Below are 23,933 nucleotides of genomic sequence, written 5' to 3'. Positions count from 1 at the left end.
TGTTCCCATGCTTTAAAAATGAATTGATTTATTTATTGCTTGTAAGGCATGTTAATGTCCAGTAGAAGAGCTTTGGAAGTTTACATTATCAGCAAGTGAGACTCCACACCATGGATCAGTAGTGCACAAACTTGCAATTAATTTCACATTCAATTCAAAATATATAGCTTTAATTCTAGATATTCTCTGTCCACCAGTATTATAAATAGCATGCTTGCTCAGCATTCATTGTGATTCAAGGCACCACTGTGCTACGTAAAATGCTGGTGCATAGAGCATATTGAGATATGCTCCACATGCCCTTGCTTAGTAAAAGCTCTTAAAGAGTGAAAACTTTTACTAGAATACATGTGAAAGTTCCTCCATTCAAAATTAAAAACTTCTAATGTACAATTACATTTTGGCTGGAATTTCCCTTAGTAAAGTTAAATAAAAGGGACATTAAAGAGTAGACACGATGTTGATATATTATGTATCAACCCAAACATTAACCTTAGAATGACCTACAACATTTTTAAATTATTTTAATTGTTAAAATATAAAGGAAATACGTGTAAAAGTTTTAATTTCTATAAAGTAATGGAGACCACGGCATCTACTTATCAAGCCGTCAACTGCAAATACGCTGGAATTCCGCAGCGTATTTGTTATCAAACCCTACAGACCGGCAAAAGTAGAATTTTGTGACGTAACATACTATCCGCCGGACTCAGTCCGACACAGATCGATGCTTACGTCACTACAGATGTTCCGAATGCAAATTCGGCACAATCTGACTACTTTTGCTAGTTATCAAATTTCTACCAGGTATGCTCGCCACTATTCCGGCCCAGGTACCTGGTTTTCAATCCGTCGCCCTCAAGGTGGCGAATGCCATAGGAATCAATGGGAGTCTGAAGCAGCGAAAGCTCATGTTCGCTGCTGCCCGATATTCCATTGATTTCTATGGTAATGTTTACACCTAACACCCTAACATGTACCCCGAGTCTAAACACCCCTAATCTGCCGCCCCTACACTGCCGCCACCTACATTATACTTATTAACCCCTAATCTGCTCCCCCTACACCGCCGCCACCTACATTATACTTATTAACCCCTAATCTGCCCCCCCTACACCGCCGCCACCTACATTATACTTATTAACCCCTAATCTGCCCTCCCTACATCGCCGCCACCTACCTACATTTATTAACCCCTAATCTGCCGCCCCCAACGTCGCCGCCACTATATTAAATTTATTAACCCCTAAACCTAAGTCTAAAATATAAATACAATGCCACTCAATCGGGCTTCCTTGGATATCTTTTTATATCCCTTTCCTGTTTTATACAGTTCAACTACCTTTTCCCGCAGATCCTTTGACAATTCTTTTGCTTTCCCCATGACTCAGAATCCAGAATCGTCAGTGCAGCACATTCTCTGAAAAATCGCCAAGAAATCACAAATTCTGCCAGGGTATGTAAACTTATGAGCACAACTGTATACACATACATGACATGTGTATCTATGTATCTCTATGTTAAAGCCCTTTGTAGGCCTTTTTTTAACACCTGAGAATTCACATCTTTGAGCCCTTATAACTTTTTAATGCATCATATTTTTTTAATAACTTTTATTAGACAGTGTTATAAATGTAACAGTTAACCAGAGCTCTTAAGTTGCTCTATCCCGATACACGTTAAATTCAATTATACTCAAGCGAACGCTTTTACTTTCAACTTGTAATATGCACACTACTTCTGAAGCTCGCGAAGACCACAATAAATCCCTTTTCACTCGCATGTAACAGTTAGTGTGCCACAGTTAGCGTGCCACTCGTAATTTAGCCCTAAATAAGGGCTGTTAGCACTGTTAATAGCTATGTTCCTTAAAAAAAAATACACTCATGGGATTTAGATTATAAGATCTTACATTTTACAGCAGGAGATTTTTGAACCTATCAAAACTGTTAACATAAAAAGAAAAATGTGGCAGATTTTCTACCAGCTGATTGTCATGGTATAAATTAATCTGAAGAAATGCTCTTTTGTTTTATATTTTTATTAATTTTGTTTTATGAAGATAAGACTGTACTACAAACAAAATAATTCCTTGCAAAGAAACTGATGTTATCTTTTCCTATTAGTGAGAGGAAAAAAAAGTATGATAAATACATTAAAGGATTGTTGAAGCTATTTTTTCATTTGTCGCACCCAAAAAAGTCTTGTTTCTGTCGATTAATAAACAACACTGTGCTCAAATTGTATAACATAAATATGACAAAGTAGATATTTTTCCATATAAATAATCCAGAATTAACACATCTGTATCAGTTGTGCACAAACGTAAACTTTTTCATGTTTTTTTAAAACAATAATAAATAAGATTGTGTATAAATACATGTGCACGCTGCCTATTTAGATATCTCTTCAATAAAGAATAACAAGAGAACAAAGCAAATGTGATAATAGAAGTACATTGGAAACTTTTAAAAAATTGTGTTCACTTTCTCAATCATGAAAAATAAATAGGGGTTTTATGTCCCTTTACGTATTAACTACCCATACCACCTTAAAGAAACATTGGTCATTAATCCACCTTTCCACCTTAAAAGAATGTAAGATTGATTGACTCATTGATACATGTTTTTGTTTGTATAAGTTGAGGGTTAATGATGTGATCACTGATGACGTGCACACCAGGCATGCATCAGCATTTCTGGCTAGTTTGCCATATCATATGGTGAGTTTTTTTAATCTGTTTTCATAATGTTTTGTGTTTGTTTAAATACAGCCTTCCCTAGTTTTGTCCTTAACCCTTTAACACCCTTAGGACATTCCATGCCACCCTAAGAGCGCTGGGCTTTAAATGTCCTTAGGACAGCATGGATCGTCCTAACTTTTACGGCTTCCTGCTCCCTTCTGTGTACAGATGATGATTGATCGACTGGGGGAAGTGCCTACAAATGCAGACAGTCCCCCAGGACTCAGGAGCCAATCAGCTCTGTTTTTGAAGCACATGATCGTAGTGATGATCATGTGCTTCATTATACCTTTTTTTTGTTTATGATACAAACTTTGATGGATCCATCCATCCTGAAGGGGTTAATGTAAAAAAATTTTGTTGCTTTGTATACAATCCACTTTTATGTTAGTCTGGAGCAGTGTCTGAAGTAGTCCAAGAAATTACACTATGGAATTTCAAACAGAGTCTACCTGAGATCAAGGCTGTGCTGAAAAAGGGGGCTTGGTATTCCAAAAGGAGGTCCTTACTGTGGATGGGAATTAAAGGGACAGCCTACACTAAAATTGTTATTGTTTAAAAATATAGATAATGCCTTTACTACCCATTCCCCAGCTTTGCACAACTAACATTGTTATATTAATATACGTTATAACATTTAAACCTCTAAATTTCTGCCTGTTTCTACGCCACAACAATATAATATAAGACAAAAGACTAGTCAGAAGCCAGAAGAGAGCCTCTGATGAGGTGCATGTGCTCAGGCACAAAATGCCTCAGGTGTTTTTGACTGTCTACCCTTGAACTTGTTTGGCACGGCCAAATAAACTGAGCAATACTTAAACTTTCTGGCTTCCAACTAGTAATTTGCCATCCAATATATTGCTATTGATTAAGCAGTTGGGAATACCACTATTGCTACAAGAAGCCTTCAGCCCTTTCCTTTGCTGATTGGTGCAGCCTGTTCTTAGCAATCCCTTACCCCATGATCTGGAGTCTATCGTAGGCATTTTACTGACTGACGTCAGAAGTGCTTCCAGTACCTACAACGAAGGACCATGACATTTTACAGTGGATTACCTGCAGCCGAGACTGGAGGGCTTACTCGCCAGACCAGGATCGCACACAGCAGTTATCCATCTCATCACCTTACGCCAGTCGTACTGGACCAGCAGAGGGGAAAAGGGATTTACTATTGTTACTTGTCTACTGAACTTGTGGACACATATGCTACTACCACGGATCAACTTCCCCCAGCCTAAGGATTAAGATAACTACTGATATTCATCAACCAAATTATTGGGACTCATTTCAAAGACCACTAATTAGCATTCACCTTTCTATTGTTTGCTGTATATGAAATCCTGTACTAATTTGATACTGAATCAATATTGAACTTTCACAAGAAGGGCATTTCAGCAACTACAATTAACAAGCAATCTTTTACTGCATACATTACTAATGTGGTGAAGCTTTGGTCTCTTTCAGAGCCTCTATTGAGATATATTCTTATTATTATTGTTTAATGCATAATAGTTTTTGTAAATTGTTTCTAAACCACTACAGACAGCCTCTTATCACATGCTTTTTTATTAGCTTTTCACAACAGGAGGCTGCTAGTTCATGTGAGCCATATAGATAACATTGTGTTCACGCTCGTACTACTCATATGCTAAATCACTTGAAACTGATGCAGTATAACTGTAAAAAGCTGACAAGAAAATATTACCTGAGCATCTCTATGTAAAAAAGGAAGATATTTTACCTCATAATCTCCTCAGCTCAAAAGTTATACTCAGCTGCAGCCCAGCTGCAGGAAAATTTTTTTTTAAGAAATGAACAGCAACCAATCAGCATCAGCAGTGCTGAGGTCATGAACTCTTTTACTGTGATCTCATGAGATTTGAATTAACTCTCATGAGATTTCATTGTAAACTTCCTTACACTGAATAGGGAAATAACATGAGAGTGCACGAGGCTCAATCCTTTGGCTGTCCCAGGATAGACATACTGATTTGCTGATTAGAAGTCCTTTACAATGGGATGTGGCTACGGAGGAACTTTTGAGGTAAAATATCTTCAGGTGATATTTTCTAGTCAGCTTTTTACAGCTATGCTGCATCACTTTCAAGTGTTTAAACATTTAGGTATTATGGCCCTTTAAGAGTCTGCACAACACAGCACTAATTGGCAAGTCAATATATAATAAATAAAAAGTCATGTAATCAGGGGGCTGTCAGAAGATGCATAGATACAAAGTAATCACAGATGTAAAAAGTATATTAATGTAACTGTGTTGGTTGTGCAAAACTGGGGAATGGGTAAAAAAGGGATTATCTATCTTTTAAAACAATAACAATTCTAGTGTAGACTGTCCCTTTAAGTAATCATACATGGTTTGACTGAAATACATTTAAGACAATCTGATATTCTTCATATAACCCCTTAATGACAGAGGACTTACCAGGTACGTCATTGAAAAACATTCCCTTAATGACAATTGACGTACCTGGTACGTCCTCTGTTCTTAGAAGTGCTGGAAGCGATCATGATCGCTTCCAGCTGCTTACAAGGGATTGTAGTGATGCCTCAATATTGAGGCATCACTGCAATCCCTTATTTTACCCACCGATGCAGAGATTTTGCACGCAAAATATACAGGTACAAAATGAAAAAAAAAAAAAAATAATCAATGCAGATGCATGGGGATCTTCTTGTTTAGTAAGTGATCTGGGAGGGGAGGGATGTAGATGTTTTAAGGGGGGCCAGCTACACTACAGAAAACAAATTTTTAATCTAAAAAAGTAAAAAAACAAACTATTTTTGGGGGCAAATTGGCTACTGGCAGACAGCTGCCAGTACCCAAGATGGCGGCAAATAGGTAGAGGGGGGGGTTAGAGAGATGTATGGGGGGATCAGGGAGGTTGTGGGGTAAGGGGGGATGCAGACTGCAGACAGTATGAAGAAAAAAAAAATAATAAATGATTTTTATTTCAGTACTGGCAGACTTTCTGCCAGTACTTAAGATGGCGGTGACAATTGTGAGGTGGGGGAGGGAAGAGTGCTGTTTGAGGGAGGTCAGGGGGGGATCAGGGGGTGGTATGTGTCAGGTGGGAGGCTGATCTCTACACTAAAGATAAATATTAACCCTACAAGCTACCTAATTAACCCCTTAACTGCTGGGCATATTACAAGTGTGGTGCGCAGCAGCATTTAACGGCCTTATTATTACCAAAAAGCAACGCCAAAGCCATATATGTCTGCTATTTCTGAACAAAGGGGATCCCAGAGAAGCATTTACAACAATTTATGCCATAATTGCACAAGATGTTTGTAAATAAATTCAGCGAGAATCCTAAAGTTTGTGAAAAAGTCAACAATTTTTTTTATTTGATCGCATTTGGCGGTGAAATGGTGGCATGAAATATACTAAAATGGGCCTAGATCAATACTTTGGAATGTCTTCTAAATAAAAATATATACTTGTCAAGGGATATTCAGGGATTCCTGAAAGATATCAATGTTCCAATGTAACTAGTGCTAATTTTGAAAAAAAGGGGTTTGGAAATAGCAAAGTGCTACTTGTATTTTTTGCCCTATAACTTGCAAAAAAAAAAAAAGAACATGTAAACATTGGGTATTTCTAAACTCAGGACAAAATTTAGAAACTATTTAGAATGGGTGTTTTTTGGTGGTTGTAGATATGTAACAGATTTTGGGGGTCAAAGTTAGAAAAAGTGTGTTTTTTTCCATTTTTTCCTCATATTTTGTATTTTTTTTTTATAGTAAATTATAAGATATGATGAAAATAATGGTATCTTTAGAAAGGCGAGAAAAACGGTATATAATATGTGTGGGTACAGTAAATGAGTAAGAGGAAAATTACAGCTAAACACAAACACTGCAGAAATTTAAAAATAGCCATTGTCATTAAGGGTAAGAAAATTGAAAAATGGTCCGGTCATTAAGGGGTTAAAGGGATAGAAAGGTAAAAAAATGAAATGTGCATGGGTGCATTTAAATTTTAAATCAAATTATTTTTGCAATATACTTCCATTAGCAAAAATGCTTCTAGTAAACATTATTACTGTTTTTCATCAGCATATGCACATATGCATTGAGGGACCAAGCACTAGTATTCAAACACCACAACTTCGCAGAATCAGCAGCGACTTATATGACACAAATAAAATCATCACAGGCATAATATACACTACACAAACTTGAGAAAAACATCTTATTTTATTATATGAACATGAATAATCAAAACATCCACATTGTTCCATAAAAACACACACAAAGCATAAGACCTGCAGACACCACTTGTTCCCTGAATGCTTGTACGGACCCTCACAGCATATGTGTGTATGCCGCTGAAAAACTAATAACTTTTGTTTGAAGCATTTTTACTACTGGAAGTATATTGCAAAAATGCTTCTACTTAAAACTAAAAGGCACTCATGCAACATTTTAATTTTCACCTTTCTATTCTTTAAAATAAATAAATACTGGATAAGTCTTGTTCTAACATATTTATTTTGTGTCTAGGTAACACATTGTATGTGGTGATGTTACCTAAGTGATTCTGGCATCATCAGGATGTGAGCTAGATGCACTTAGTGTATGGGATCTTAGACTACATGAAAGACAGATTACCTTGTCGAATCCAGGAGACCAGTGGGTCTACATCTCCCTCCGCTTTGCACTCCATTAATGCTTTTTGACCTATTTCCACTGTCAGGTTGTGTGGTGTTCTGGTGATTATCAAATCATCTGCCAATGGTTCTGAACCTGAAAAGGAAAATAATTGGTATAACCACTCAGGCGTTCAGGTATCAAACTCACAGTTTATTAAAGACAGTACTCTGTGACTTGTACAACTAGAAGTTGAATACCTTGCAAAACAGACAACTTTGCCTCGTTGCTATATCTTGTACTGAGTGTGTTTGTCGCCACACAACGGTACAACCCTGAATCCTTCTCCTGTACCTTGGAAATTTGTAGGATACCATACGGTAGGGTGAGGAACCTTCAAATAGAGAGTGTGTTGAAACCAGCACAGTTATTTTTTTCAGCCAAACACAACAAGAAATAAATTATGTGATTAAAATAAAAGATAAAGTTTTGGAGAGGAAATACCTCACAACATGATTTTGCACATGCCACTATGTAGCCAATGCAGGACTGATTCTTGGTTGTCAAGAGCCTTGTTGAAGAGGAAATAGCTCACAATGCCTTTGCACATGTGGCCATTGCTATCTACTATGTTGTCAATTCATGGCCATGACTGATTCTTGGTTGTCCATCATGGGCCAACTAAGATAAATTGAGTTTTAGATTGAAAAGAGAATTTATTTTTCCCTGATATTTACCCATATGAATCCATAACAAATATAACAAACAGGAGGAGCAAAAAGAAAAGAGTGTGTAATTGTGTACTCTCCATATCTGCATTGTGAAGAAAATCTGTTTTGATAAGGAAAATAGTGAATTGAAGCAACTTCAAAATACATAGCGGAATTTTACACATTCATTTATAATTTGGCAATACTCAAATGGAAAAGTAGAATTTAATTTCCAATGTTAGCTTTCATTTATAAAAAGGTTTATGCAAAGCATCACTGATTTCTCTGCAATTCTGTCTATGTTAAAAGGGAGAGTTATCACTTTGAGATTGTAAAATAAAATGCTTAATTGTAATTTCAAGGTGATTACTGACCCTTTAAAGGCAATTTAAATAGACTCTAAAGAATCATATAGGAGCTAGAGAATCATCTCTTCCCATAATGCATTTAGTTACTTATTTCCCAATGTAATAACACCCCTTCCAATCCAATATTAGGTATTCACATCACTGGCAGGAGACAACTCAGTATATACAACCATTGTGCAGCTGATTTACCCACCTGGGGTTGGTAGGGAGAGGTTCCCGGTCTTTCTGCCACGTGATCTCAGGAGGCGGTGACCCACTAATGCCACACTCAAAGACTGCCAGGCTATTCTGTACTACAGACTGAGAATCAGGTTGCTGATAAAAGGGAGGCAGATCTGTGGGGTTGACAGAAACATACACACACCTCATAACTAAATGTAATCATTTATCTTATTATTATATTGTTATATTTATGGTTATATTAACATATTTTTTACCTCTGTGATTACCTTGCATCTAAGCCTCTTCTGACAGCCCCCTGATCACATGACTTTTTATTTATTATCTATTGACTTGCATTTTAGCTGTGTTGTGCAGAACCCACGGGCCTGAGTACAATGTTATCTATATGGTCCACATGAACTAGCAGTCTCCTGTTGTGAAAAGCTAATAAAAAAGCATGTGATAAGAGGCTGTCTGTAGTGGCTTAGAAACAGGCAGAAACTTAGAGGTTTGGATTCAATTTTAGTGTTGAGTGTCCCTTTAATACATCTTTATTATTTATTAAAGGGGCAAAATTAAACTCTCATGGTTCAGATAGACCATTACTTATGGTAGCAAATTTACTTCCATCTCTTGGTATCCTTTGTTGAAAAGCATACCTAGGTAAGTTTAGAAGCAGCAATTGGTGGTTAAACACATGTGCCAGTTGCCATTGGATGTGTTCAACACACAGTTACATACAAGCAATCCTGCATTAATAAGCAGTAAATCCTTAGACATCAGTTGTGAACAACACTCATTTCCTGTTAGTTTCAGTATCTGTTTACACAGCTTTAAGAGCAAAAGTCACATGCTAATTGTTGCTTTTTCAGTTAGGTGAAAGAAAAGTTTGGGGTCGAGCAATCATTAAAAAGAATTAAAAATTTTTTTTTACTTTTTCTCCCCTTAACCCCTTCAGGACCGGGAATTTTAGAGAAAAACTTGACCAAAGTACCAGAGAATTTTTAGCATTTTTTCCATCTATCCATTTAAACAGAAATAGAGCCTTGTTTTTTTTTATTTACCTATCAAAACAATATGGGCTAGATTACAAGTGGAGCAGTATTATTATTTTTTTCGCGATTGCGAAAACTCCGCAAGAGTTAAGCTGCTTGCGCTAGTCGGGTTGCGTTCGTATCACAAGTTCCCAAAAAATTATTTTGTGCTAGCGTTAACCCGAATAGCGCAAAAACCTAACTTAGTTTTTCACGTGCATGTATTCCCCCATAGAAATCAATGGAGAAAAAAAAGTAGAAAAAAAATAATAACACCCAGCGCTATATAATGACACAGTAGTGATACTGGCACATGGGTATAGCCAGAGGAGGGCTGGTTATAGGATCAGTGGTATCTGCATCAGTATAATAACACCCAGCACTATACAAAGACACAGAAGTGACACTGGCACATGGGTATAGCCAGAGGAGGGCTGGTTATAGGACCAGTAGTATCTGCATCAGTATAATAACACCCAGCACTATATAATGACACAGTAGTGACACTGGCACATGGGTATAGCCAGAGGAGGGCTGGTTATAGAATCAGTGGTATCTGCATCAGTATAATAACACCCAGCACTATACAAAGACACAGAAGTGACACTGGCACATGGTTATAGCCAGAGGAGGGCTGGTTATAGGATCAGTGGTAGCTGCATCAGTATAATAACACCCAGCACTATATAATGACACAGTAGTGACACTGGCTCATGGGTATAGCCAGAGGAGGGCTGGTTATAGAATCAGTGGTATCTGCATCAGTATAATAACACCCAGCACTATATAATGACACAGTAGTGACACTGGCACATGGGTATAGCCAGAGGAGGGCTGGTTATAGAATCAGTGGTATCTGCATCAGTATAATAACACCCAGCACTGTATAATGTCACAGTAGTGACACTGGCACATGGGTATAGCCAGAGGAGGGCTGGTTATAGGATCAGTGGAATCTGCATCAGTATAATAACACCCAGCGCTATATAATGACACAGTAGTGACACTGGCACATGGGTATAGCCAGAGGAGGGCTGGTTATAGGATCAGTGGAATCTGCATCAGTATAATAACACCCAGCACTATATAATGACACAGTAGTGACACTGGCACATGGGTATAGCCAGAGGAGGACTGGTTATAGGATCAGTGGAATCTGCATCAGTATAATAACACCCAGCACTATATGTCACAGTAGTGACACTGGCACATGGGTATAGCCAGAGGAGGGCTGGTTATAGGATCAGTGGAATCTGCATCAGTATAATAACACCCAGCACTATATAATGACACAGTAGTGACACTGGCACATGGGTATAGCCAGAGGAGGACTGGTTATAGGATCAGTGGAATCTGCATCAGTATAATAACACCCAGCACTATATAATGACACAGTAGTGACACTGGCACATTGGTATAGCCAGAGGAGGGCTGGTTATAGGATCAGTGGAATCTGCATCAGTATAATAACACCCAGCACTGTATAATGTCACAGTAGTGACACTGGCACATGGGTATAGCCAGAGGAGGGCTGGTTATAGGATCAGTGGAATCTGCATCAGTATAATAACACCCAGCGCTATATAATGACACAGTAGTGACACTGGCACATGGGTATAGCCAGAGGATGGCTGGTTATAGGATCAGTGGAATCTGCATCAGTATAATAACACCCAGCGCTATATAATGACACAGTAGTGACACTGGCACATGGGTATAGCCAGAGGAGGGCTGGTTATAGGATCAGAGGAATCTGCATCAGTATAATAACACCCAGCACTATATAATGACACAGTAGGGACACTGGCACATGGGTATAGCCAGAAGAGGACTGGTTATAGGATCAGTGGAATCTGCATCAGTATAATAACACCCAGCACTATATAATGTCCCAGTAGTGACACTGGCACATGGGTATAGCCAGAGGAGGGCTGGTTATAGAATCAGTGGAATCTGCATCAGTATAATAACACCCAGCACTATATAATGACACAGTAGTGACACTGGCACATGGGTATAGCCAGAGGAGGACTGGTTATAGGATCAGTGGAATCTGCATCAGTATAATAACACCCAGCACTATATAATGACACAGTAGTGACACTGGCACATTGGTATAGCCAGAGGAGGGCTGGTTATAGGATCAGTGGAATCTGCATCAGTATAATAACACCCAGCGCTATATAATGACAAAGTAGTGACACTGGCACATGGGTATAGCCAGAGGAGGGCTGGTTATAGGATCAGTGGAATCTGCATCAGTATAATAACACTCAGCACTCTATAATGTCACAGTAGTGACAATGGCACATGGGTATAGCCAGAGGAGGGCTGGTTATAGGATCAGTGGAATCTGCAGCAGTATAATAACACCCGTCACTATATAATGACACAGTAGTGACACTGGCACATGGGTATAGCCAGAGGAGGGTTGGTTATAGAATCAGTGATCTCTGCATCAGTATAATAACACCAAACACTATAAAATAATGTTTTTAATTTCAAATGTAACTTGGTATCCTTCACTAAGGTCTGTACTTGTACTGGAAAATGTCAGCCACAGCCTTTGTCTGTGCCTATCCCCGCATTAAATACATAGTTAAAATCTTTATTTTTTTTTATCATGTTTTCATCTACTTAATGGCAAAGGGCTCTAATGCATATATATATATATATATATATATATATATATATATATATATATATATATATATGTATGTGTGTGTGTGTACATACAGTGTATATATTAATGTTTTTATATGTTTATATATGACTGTAAATACATATATAAATACATTAATATATATGTACACATATATAGACATATACAGTATATGTACATACATATACATCTTAAGCAATGTATATGTATGTGTCTCAATGTTAAAGCCATTTGCCTGCTTTTTTCACACACCCTCATATCTTTTTGAGCCTATATAACTTTTTTGTGCAATATTTTTTTTAAATAATTTTTATTAGACAGTGTTAATATGAGTGTAACTGTAAAAGTGTTTAAGTGTTTTGTGCAACTTTTTTGTTTTGGAAAACAGTTAACCACAGCTCTGAGATCAAGGTAAGGATTGAAGCGTAAATGGCGATTGCACTAGCGCAATCACGATTTCACTCAACTTGCAATATCAGCACAATGAAAAAGACGATATCGCTTGCGCAAAACTGTTTGTGCCTCACTTGTAATCTAGCCCTATATTTTGTTTTTTAGTAGACAACCCAAGGTGTTGACCTAGGCCCATTTTGATAAAATGTTTCACAAACTTTGGGTTTCTCACTGAAATTGTTTACATACTGCTTGTGCAGTCATAACAAAAATGGTTGTAAAAGCTTCTCTGTAATCCCCTTTGTTCAGAAATAGCCAACATGCATGGTTTTGCCATAGTTTTTGGTAATTAGAATGCCGCTAATTGCAGCTGTGCACTACACTTCTAGTATTTCTGGTAGTGAAGGGGTAGCGTGTAAAATAAATTTTAGCTAAATTGTAGAGATTACCCTCACTGGTTACCACCATTTTAGGTATTGGAAGACATTAAAAAAATATATATTTTCTGCAGTGTAGGATTCCCCCTTACCCTCCCACCTCCCTGATACCTCCCAAACAGCTTTCTAACCCTTCCAATGATCCCCGCCATCTTTGGTACTTGCAGCTGTCTGCTCTCCACTCTCATAAAACCCTTTGCCGTGTAGCCCTTCTCCCTCTCGCCTAATAGTTTATTTTCTGTAGCATACGGAACCCTCACCTTCCTCCTTCCCCCTGAGATGCGCTGCCTACCTGTCTCCCTCCTTAAACGGCATTACCGCAAGCCAAAACAGACAGTGACACAGAGGACCACAGCAAGAACCAGAAGGTTGTTCGTAGAAACTACGTCAAAAGGGTATGCCAGGCAAAGTACCTACGTCCAATAGTCTTAAGGGGTTAATTCTCCCCATCCTTTTCTCTGCATCTTCCCTCTCTGATTATCCCTCATTTTCCTCAGTTCCCTTTGTAGCCAGTACTATGGAATAATAATATTTAGGTTTTTAGTAAGACTCTTATCAGTAATAAGTAGTATCTAGGGAACAGTTGGAAGATTTTCAGAAATGGGCAAACAGCAGAAGTTTAAAACTGGCACCGTCCTACACATGCATTGATGGACTTTGTTATATGGAATATTATGGTTGCTAGTTGTGGGAGTTAATGTGGAGGAGCATTTGTTTTGTATATGTCTAACACTTGTGATTTTAATTAGCAGGGTGCTTGTTGGTTATTATATTTTTATAATATTAAAAAGGTTTTACTTTTGTCTAATGGAACTGAAATTTAATATTATTTAAAGGCTTCAAGTGAGTATCATCAAGATGTCGTATTTTTCTATTTTTATTATAATTTCAAATTTAGTAACCCCCACTAGTTAAAGATTGCAGTTATTGCTGTTATATAGTTTTTGAAGAAGGCTTCTGATTGAAGCGGTAGTGTACTGTAAAATTGGTTTCCCGTTAATGTATTGTTATACCAGCTGCAGAATTTACAATGTGTGGGAATTACACCTTTAGGTTTATTTTTGTATATTAAATGGTGTATGAAACCACAACCCAAAATAAATGGACAGCGTTTGCAAGGAGAGCAAACCTCATTAGCTTATCTCTATATATTTACACAAAATCCTACTTATTTCTCTATACACAGTGAGATTGTACCTATCTGTTCCACACACACACACGCACATAGACTGGGAATGTGATTTTTTCTAAACCTTCCTAAACCTTTTGTTTGCATAGATTTTCTATAAACAGTACAGTACTTAAGTCATTAAATGTTATGTATAGGTATACAACAGAAAAAACTGCTATTTCAAATGACAAAAAAAGGTAAAGAACTATTGTTTTTCTGTTTCCTTATAAAATGCATATTGATATATAGTACTAATCATTTTTGTCTACACTAGATAAATTATTAGTTGTACACCCTCTCGGGACACAACATTTGTAAATTAAGTTGCCTTCTACCATGATAATCAAACATAATGTACTATCCTTTGTGCCATTTGTTCTCCTTTCTGTTCCTTACTCTCTTCCTTTGGTTATCCCTACTCTAGATTTATGCCATCATATTTCGACCATGTGCCATTCTCTCTCCCTTGTTTCCATTGTATCAAACTATGAGCTCGATTTATCAAGGCCTCTGCCTCGCTATTTATCAAGCAGCAGTCATCAGACCCTTCCCTAACCTCCTCTCCACCTCTTAGGTGGAGAATTTCAATCTCCCTGGTCTTGTCCGACTGGAGAGATTGACAGCTTCTGCCCGTGTGTGATTGGCTGTGCGCGGGCAGGGGGCGGTGTTGCACACAAGCGCAAAATAGTGCTCACATGCAATGCTGAATACCGCAAGCGGGTTGCTGCCCGCCAGAGGCGAGCTGGGGCGGGCAGGAGCACATATGTAAGCCCTGTCCGCCATGGCTTGATAAATCGAGCCCTATGTAACAAACCCCACTCTCATGTAAGGGCATTTTTTTGTTCCTTAAATGGTGGCAAAAACAAAAGGGCAACAATATGACTACATTTAGCTGCCATCTCAAGGGTATAAATTTGTGCTCCTTCTGTGATTGTTGATTTGTCTGATAGACAAGGAGGGTTTATCCACATGTTTAAGTAAAAATTTGTTCTACAATCCCTGTTTGTCGAGGATAATTGTCCAATAGCCTGGTATGTTTATTTTGGTACCCTTTTTCTAATATTCTGGGTTCTTCATTTACTAATACTACAATATAAAGGTTGCTCAAGTTCAGAATGATCAAGAACAAAAAATAATATCTTAACATATGTATTGTAGCTGTACTGAGATGCTTTGTGACCCACTTGCCAGTCTGACTGTGCCAGTTCTACCCATGATAGTTCCAAAGGTGGTCTGCGATGTGCAGCTATAATTCCCCTCAATACTGTCTATGTCATTCTGTGATAAAACCAGTGATCCATTTGGTAAGACAGTCAGGGGTCCTTCACTGTCCAGCTGCTCTCCATCCTTCATCCAGGTGACATTAAAGGGTCCATCAGAACTGTCCAAGTCACAGTGGAATATAGCACCTTCACCAGGAAGAAGGATAGCTTGTATGGGCTTTGAGTGGCAGTCGAAGTCTAGGGAGATGTTGTGTCCTGCAAAGGGAAAGAAAAGTTCATTTTTAGGTGAAGATCTGGAACAAAAACTGTGGTTCTACAGACCAATATAAAAACAAACTGACGTAAATCACACATAATGGCAACTGGGTTGCTCAGGTGCTCTCATTATAGTACATTGGAAGTGTATATAAAGCCAGAGAGGCTCATTCTTAGATGCATAGTAAAAGCAGGAATGTTACAGCCCAGAAAGGCACCACATTGTAGTGTTAGGATTAGTCAACATTGGGACACCTTGTAAGTTGGTGACTGGCTTAGGCAAAATATGACCATATTATCGCTTAGATTACGAGTTTTTGTTCGTAAGGCTTGCGGGGCTAACGAGCATTTTTTTCTCACCGCTCACTTAAGACAACGCTGGTATTACAGGTTTTTACAAATCCGGCGTTAGCCTCAGAAAAGTGAGCGGAGAGCAAAATTTTGCTCCACATCTCACTGTAATACCAGCGCTGCTTATGGTAGCGGTGAGCTGGCTAAACGTGCTTGTGCACGATTTCCCCATAGGAATCAATGGGGGAGAGCAGGCTGAAAAAAAAACTAACACCTGCAAAAAAGCAGCGTTCAGCTTCTAACGCAGCCCCATTGATTCCTATGGGGAAACACATTTTATGTCTACACCTAACACCCTAACATGAACCCTGAGTCTAAACACCCCTAATCTTACATTTATTAACCCCTAATCTGCCGTCCCCAACATCACCGACACCTGATTTATATTATTTACCCCTAATCTGCCGCTCCGGACACCGCCGCCACCTACATTATCCCTATGAACCCCTAATCTGCTGCCCCCAACATCGCCGACACCTACATTTTATTTATTAACCCCTACTCTGCCGCCCCCAATGTCGCCGCCACCTAACTACACTTATTAACCCCTAATCTGCCACCGCCAACGTCGCCGCAACTATAATAAATATATTAACCCCTAAATCTAAGTCTAACCCTAACACCCCCCCAACTTAAATATAATTTAAATACATCTAAATAAAATTACTATTATTAACTAAATTATTCCTATATAAAACTAAATACCTATAAAATAAACCCTAAGCTAGCTACAATATAACTAATAATTACATTGTAGCTATCTCAGGGTTTATTTTTATTTTACAGGCAACTTTGCATTTATTTTAACTAGGTACAATAGTTTCCTAGCTAAAATAAATACAAAATTACCTGTAAAATAAATCCTAACCTAAGTTACAATTACACCTAACACTACTCTATCATTAAATGAATTACCTAAACTAACTACAATTAATTACAATTAATTAATGGTCTTTAGACCACTGCTTCATAACTTCTGTTACCGGCGAGCCTGAAGCAAGGGGCATCAAGCTCCATACAGAGCTTGATAAATTGACCCCATTGTGTTAAACCCAAAGGTTCTTCACATAGAATAAAATGTTATTTTTATTTTTAAATATATATTTCTATATATCTCTCATAATTATTTGTAACATATACATCCATAACTAAATATCTATATGAATATATAGATAGATATATATATAAAGATATATCTAAATATATATATGTAAATATATATTTAAAAATTCTAAGTGAAGAACATTGGAATGTAAAATATTTACAGAAAATACATAGTAAAACATTAAAATTTATTTAAAAATATTTTTCAAGTTTTGAGGTATTTAATTGGAAGGGGCTCCAAAGTGTCTGTGTGTGTATATATATATAAATTCCACTTACACTGTATGCAGTATTTACTCACGCTAAACATACAATCGCAAATTTTGTTTACTTTCAACTTGTAACATGCGCACAAGTTTATATATAGATATATATTTTTGCAAAAAACTATTTATACATATCTATCCAAAGATAAATATCTAAAAATAAAAATATTTTCTTCTAATTAAAGAACGTAGGAATGTCAAGTATTCCTAACACACCTTCGGCTTTAGCTCAGTTTTGGATTAGTGTGCTTGTGATAAATAGAAAAGGATTTCTTTAGTGTGCCTTATAAAAGTCTAAGGGGTGAGGAAGCTAGTGTGGCCCCAATATGTGAAGACCTGAATTTAGCACACCTGAGTCTTTCTCTCTTACTAACTTTTTATATTCAACTTCTAATAACAGCACTTAATGTTTCTTGTTAGGTCCATACTCAAGTCCTACAATAGAGTTCTGGAACCTGTAAACCACTCTACTTCACCACCTTTATCTCATATTTCATTCATTGTGATGATATATAAAAAATAATAATGATAATAATTTGAGTATAGGTGCCACTGTGAATTTGCACTGTGTCTAGCAAGATTACATAATGATTCACCAGACTTCAGTGCACACAATTATGGGAAATCCTGTGATGTCTCCTGAAAGAAAATACGGGGCGGGCTCTTCCCTGAGGCCCCCCTGGTTCTTTATGGGCGGGGCTGCGTTGGAAGGGGCTGGGCATGCCTTGGGAGAGTTGAGGTGAACCTGGGCAGAACGGTGGTGTGAAAACCAGGTGTGATCACAGTTGGGGGTCACATGGGGGCCAGACATTATTCTGGGGAAACTAGTGCCCCTCCTATTCTCCCCATATACAGCTCCACATTATAAATCTAACACATACAAAGACTGTATATATTAACAATACTGAGTGCAAAATAGTGTAAGTGATTTTAAATAAACTTAAATCTTTACATTTCACTATCCTTCTACAACACACAAACACTTCAATATATTCAGTTCTTTATAGCAAAAGGTTTAAGATTCCACAACCTCAAATAAATACAGAGTATTAAATAAATTCTAAATTTAACAAAAATATATATACAAATATTCTAATGATGTAAAAAATAGCCTATAGTACAAATAATATATTAAATACAAATTAATTAAACCTGCTCTCCGTGTTAGCTAATTTGTGCCAATTTAAACAAAGTTCAATTATGTAAGCTTCATAACTAATAACACATAAAGCAACTGTTTAACCCCTTTGTGCCAGTAACACATATAGCAATAGTAAAATCATAGAGGTCAGCCACTGTCATATGTGTTAATGGAAGGAATGGGTTAAACTGTTGTTATATAAGTAATTGGCCCCAAGTTATCAAGGTCTGTCGGACGTCGCTGAATACGGCGAGCAATACGCTCGCCATATTCAGCATTGCACCAGCAGCTCACAAGAGCTGCTGGTGCAACGCCGCCCCCTGCAGACTCGGGTGTCAATCAACCCGATCGTACTCGATCGGGTTGATTTCCGGTGATGTCTGTCCGCTGGCTCAGAGCAGGCGGACAGGTTATGGAGCAGCGGTCTTTGTGACCGCTGCTTCATAACTGCTGTTTCTGGCGAGTCTGAAGACTCGCCAGAAACAGGGGCCATCAAGCTCCTTACGGAGCTTGTTAAATAGAGGCCATTGTCTCAATGTGTTAAACCACTGATATATGTGATACTGGTACATAGGGGTTAATACATTAACAATGACATGCACGTTAACACACACCTAGATTACAAGTTTTGCGCTAAAGAGGGTAAGAAATGAACGCAACAAAATGGTACGATGAGCTCCATCCCGCACAAAAACAAGCGCTGCTTTGACATGCTCATGCACGCTTTCCCCATAGACATCAATGGGGAGAGAGTGTTAGAAAAAAACCTAACACCTGCAATCACGGAATGAAAAGCTCCATAACGCAACCCTATTGATGCCTATGGGGAAAAAAAAAGTTACGTTTAAACCTAACACCCTAACATAAACCCCACGTCTAAACACCCCTAATATGCTGCCCCCAACATCGCCGACACCTACATAAACTTATTAACCCCTAATCTGCCGCTCCCGACATTGCCGCCACCTAAATAAATATAATAACCCCTAATCTGCCGCTCAAGATATCGCCGCCACTATACTAAAGTTATTAACCCCTATTTCCCTGCACCCCAACATCGCCCACACTATAATAAAGATATTAACCCCTATTCCGCCACTCCCCGACATCGCCGCCACTAAATAAAGTTATTAACCCCTAAACCTCTGGCCTCCCACATCACTACCACTAAATAAACCTATTAACCCCTAAACCGCCAACCCGCCACATCGCCAAAATCTAAATTAAACTATTAACCCCTAAACTTAACAACCCATTAACTTAAAATTACAAGATCCCTATCTTAAAATAAATAAAACCTGGGAAATAAAAAAAATAACTAAATTTAACAACATTTAAGCAGCCTCCACCACATTCCAATAGCGCATCACAAACTGAAATATTTAGGGATTTATCTCACACCAACTTCTCAAGACCTGTATAAACTCAATTACAACACCATAAAAAATGAAATAATTATCTCAAACACACTCTCCATGTTCTCTCCCAAGTTCAACAGGGGAGAGTCCTCATAGCGGGTGACTTTAACATGGTCTGGGACCATTTATTAGACAGAAGATCTAATTCTCTTGACGTAACACCCACCCCAGCAAAACATCTATCACTCAGATTTAGACAAATGATGTCGGCCTCGGGTCTTTATGATATATGGAGAGCCCTGCATCCCAAGGATTACGACTACACCCACTTCTCGCACCCCCATAAGCTATACTCAAGGCTTGACTACATTTTCTCCACAGCTGACTCCCTAGACTTAGTTCAGAGAACCAAAATCTCCCTTTGCGCCTGGTCTGACCATGACCTAGTACAGGCCGACATAATATCCTCAAACACTACCCATATTAGACCAAAATGGAGATTGCCCCACCAGATCTTAGAGGATATACCCTTTAGAGAGGAACTACGCAAGAATATTGCCCAATTTATTCAAACTAATGACAATCTCACGGTTAGGGACGACACACTTTGGGGCGCAGCTAAAGCTACCATTAGAGGCCTTCTTATCACTAAACAAACACATCTCAGAAAGCAGGCAGGTCTCACCCTCTCACAAGCCCACATTAAGTTGCGACATCTAGAGGCATGCAACAGAGGCGCAGTCACAGCAGAGACTACATCTCAAATTATTGAGATTAAGGATCACATAGCTAGGCTTGAACTGCGCAGAACTCAATTTAACCTCACCAAGCTTAAGCACTTATTTTACTGCAAAGGCAACAAAGCTGATACCCTATTGGCAAACAAGATTAGGAACAGACTAGGGGCCTCTCGAATTCATTCCATACATTCCTCAGGCTCTCTTCTCCAAATCCCGTCCCAGATAGGTAAGGCGTTTGCCGATTACTACGCCAAGCTTTATAACATAGCTACTGCCGAGCCTACTAGATCTTCCTCTCAGGAGGTTCTGGAAACTTACCTTAAGACAATGTCGCTCCCTATGCTCGCCTCTGAACAAAGAGATGCTTTAAGCTCTCCCTTTTCTCTACAAGAAGTCTTGAGAGTCATTAGGAACGCAAAGTCCTTTAAGTCCCCGGGCCCTGACGGTTACCCGGCGCATTTCTACAAGGCTTATGCTCAAGAACTTGCCCCATTGCTTCTAAAATTCTATAATCTGGCTAGGGAAGAGGGTCACTTTAAGAGTGAATTCTTAGAAGCCAGCATTGTCACCATTCTCAAACCGGACAAAGACCCATCACTTTGTGCGAGTTACAGGCCTATCTCTTTGATAAATACGGACATCAAGTTTTACTCAAAGATACTCGCCAATCGTCTTGCTAAGTTACTTCCTTCCCTTATCGACTCGGACCAGGTGGGATTCGTTCCCCTCCGAGAGGGTCCGGACAACACGAGACGCCTTCTCAATATACTCACCTCTGCCTCACGCCTTCGTAGGCCGCTGGCGGTCATCTCTCTTGACGCCGAGAAGGCGTTCGACCGGGTTAGATGGCACTACCTCTGGGCGGTCCTTAAGAGATTTCATTTTCCCCCCGATTTTATAACGGCCATCCAAGCCCTATACTCCACTCCTACTGCTTCTGTATGTGGTCTGGGCTTTCGCTCCTCTCTCTTTCCTATCACGAATGGCACCAGACAGGGGTGCCCCCTCTCGCCGCTCTTGTTCGCCCTTTCCATAGAACCCTTGGCTGAGCAGATCAGAACTGATCCTCAAATAAAAGGAGTCACCTTGTCGGGCACTGTGCATAAAATTGCACTCTTCGCTGACGATGTAACGTTGTTTCTATCACACCCTGATCAAGCGATTCCTAGGCTTCTCGACATACTCATCGCCTTCGGGGCCCATTCTCACTACAAGCTGAATTTGTCAAAAACTCAAGTGTACACGCAGGGATTTGCGAAGGCACAATTAGCTCCTCTTGTTGAGTCTTATAAATTTGAGTGGACAGAACACTCTGTCCTACACTTAGGTGTCAGGATCTCTAGTAACTTGCCCCAAATAATAAAAGACAACTACCTCCCTCTCTTAACTTCCCTCCGCTCTCTGCAGAAGGACTGGAATCTCCAGCATGTTTCCTGGTTAGGTAGGATCACGGCGTTGAAAATGTCCTTCCTTCCTAAGCTGACATACCTCTTCCGCTGCCTGCCCATTAAAATACCGAGGCATCTGCTCCTTCAGTTCCAAAGTGGGTTTACCAAATTTATCTGGTTGGATAAACCCCCTAGAGTCGCACATAGAGTACTCCAACTTCCCAAATCTCTAGGAGGCATAGCCTCACCCTCAGTGATACGGTATTACGAGGGTGCAATGCTTACCCATGTGTCTCAATGGGGGGTAAAGTCATCGGATGCCAAATGGAAATCCATTGAACAGGCTTCGCTGCCCTATCAAATTGCCTTAAGGGACTTAATTTGGACCCCGCCACATTGCCGTAGAGAGCTTGCCTTAACTAACCCAGTGGTATGTGACTGCCTCAGCTTCTGGGACAGAATACGACATCACCCCCACGTGGCCCCGCACCCCTCCCCAGTCACTTCCATGGCAGGTCTCCTATCGGGCCTCCAAGACTCTCACCCTAACAAATGGATTCAACTAGGTATTAACAATATAGCGGACCTTTGGTCCACGTCCCCTCGAAGCTCTTTCAAACCATTAACACAGATCGGTGCCGAGACCCAGGTACCACAGTATCTATCTTTTGAATACCAGAGGATCAAGAGTTTTTTAAGCAGTTGGGGTTTTAAGCCTACCCTAGACAGACCTTTGACTCTCTGGGAGTCCATCTGGACAAGAGGGGATAGGCTGAGTAGGCCTCTCTCAGTCCATTATAAGTTACTTGGGGGATCCCAAGACCCGGAGACTCCTTGCCATCTTACCCGATGGGAGACGCTAATAGGTAAGCACGCCTCCCCGGAGGAGTGGGAACGAGCTTTTTCCCTGACCCAGAAAGCTATACATTGCACTACGTTTTATGAAACTTATTTCAAACTCCTCACTCATTGGTACTATGTACCCACTAGGTTGGCGAAAATATTTCCGGAGGTGTCCCCCAAGTGTTGGAGAAATTGTGGTCTTAGGGGTAACGCGCTACACATATGGTGGGAGTGTCCCGCGATCCAGCCTCTATGGTTAAAATGCTTTTCGGTCCTACAGGGCATGGGTATTAGGCTTCCCAGGCTAGCTGACTCAGCCCTCCTTCATTTAAATCTCCATTCACTACCTAAAAACCATGCGTATTTCTGCATTTACTTTTTCATGACTGTAAAGTACTCTGTTGCATGCACCTGGAAGAAGGAACGAGCCCCAAGTTGGGCAATGATCTGCAATAATATGGCATACATTTATACAATGGAAAAAGATATTTTCTATAAATTAAATAAATCTGACCTGTTTGAAATGATTTGGGCTGACTGGAAGGAGTCTCAAAACACAGACTGGAGACCTAACGTAACTGCACAAGACACTTAGCCCCACGCCCATATCCCCCTTACGACTATAGACTACCTAACATAAACACATCCTTCGATTGATGATCCATAATCCCCTCCTCACACTCTTCCTCATACCACTTCCCCTACTTCCTTACCTCCTTTTCAACTCCCTCCCTTCTTCCTCTTAGAGAATCTGGTGTACGACCAGCCCTTCAGACCCCCCCCCCTGATCTTAGACTTGTCAGCCATGAATCAAGGCTTGACAGGTCATATCTGCTCATAGTACTCTGTAAGTGTTGAAATTATGTTTCTATTTTTGGTTTTTTGTTTTTTTAATTTATTTTTCTGACGCAGACCCCCACTTGTCATTATTGTAAACTTGATATTGTCGGATTGGAGCTGCGTCTCCTTG

The 23,933-nt window shown here is 39.4% G+C and overlaps 1 protein-coding gene across 2 annotated transcripts in view; it reads right to left on the bottom strand.

Moving 5' to 3' along the window:
- IGDCC4 (immunoglobulin superfamily DCC subclass member 4) overlaps positions 1–23,933 on the bottom strand; it is a 149,079-nt gene that overhangs the window by 57,468 nt on the left and 67,678 nt on the right. For both annotated transcript variants that reach the window (XM_053718539.1, XM_053718540.1), the window contains exons 2-5: positions 15,479–15,772; positions 8,629–8,770; positions 7,618–7,751; positions 7,379–7,513 (exon numbers count right to left, since the gene is read on the bottom strand). In XM_053718539.1, the coding sequence (XP_053574514.1) occupies positions 7,379–7,513; positions 7,618–7,751; positions 8,629–8,770; positions 15,479–15,772 (705 nt within the window). The remainder of the gene's footprint in view (positions 1–7,378; positions 7,514–7,617; positions 7,752–8,628; positions 8,771–15,478; positions 15,773–23,933) is intronic.

This window comes from Bombina bombina, chromosome 6 (assembly GCF_027579735.1).
Source record: "Bombina bombina isolate aBomBom1 chromosome 6, aBomBom1.pri, whole genome shotgun sequence".
NCBI lineage: Eukaryota > Metazoa > Chordata > Amphibia > Anura > Bombinatoridae > Bombina > Bombina bombina.
Note: the sequence above shows the minus strand (reverse complement) of the source record. Positions and strands in the feature narration are given on the sequence as shown.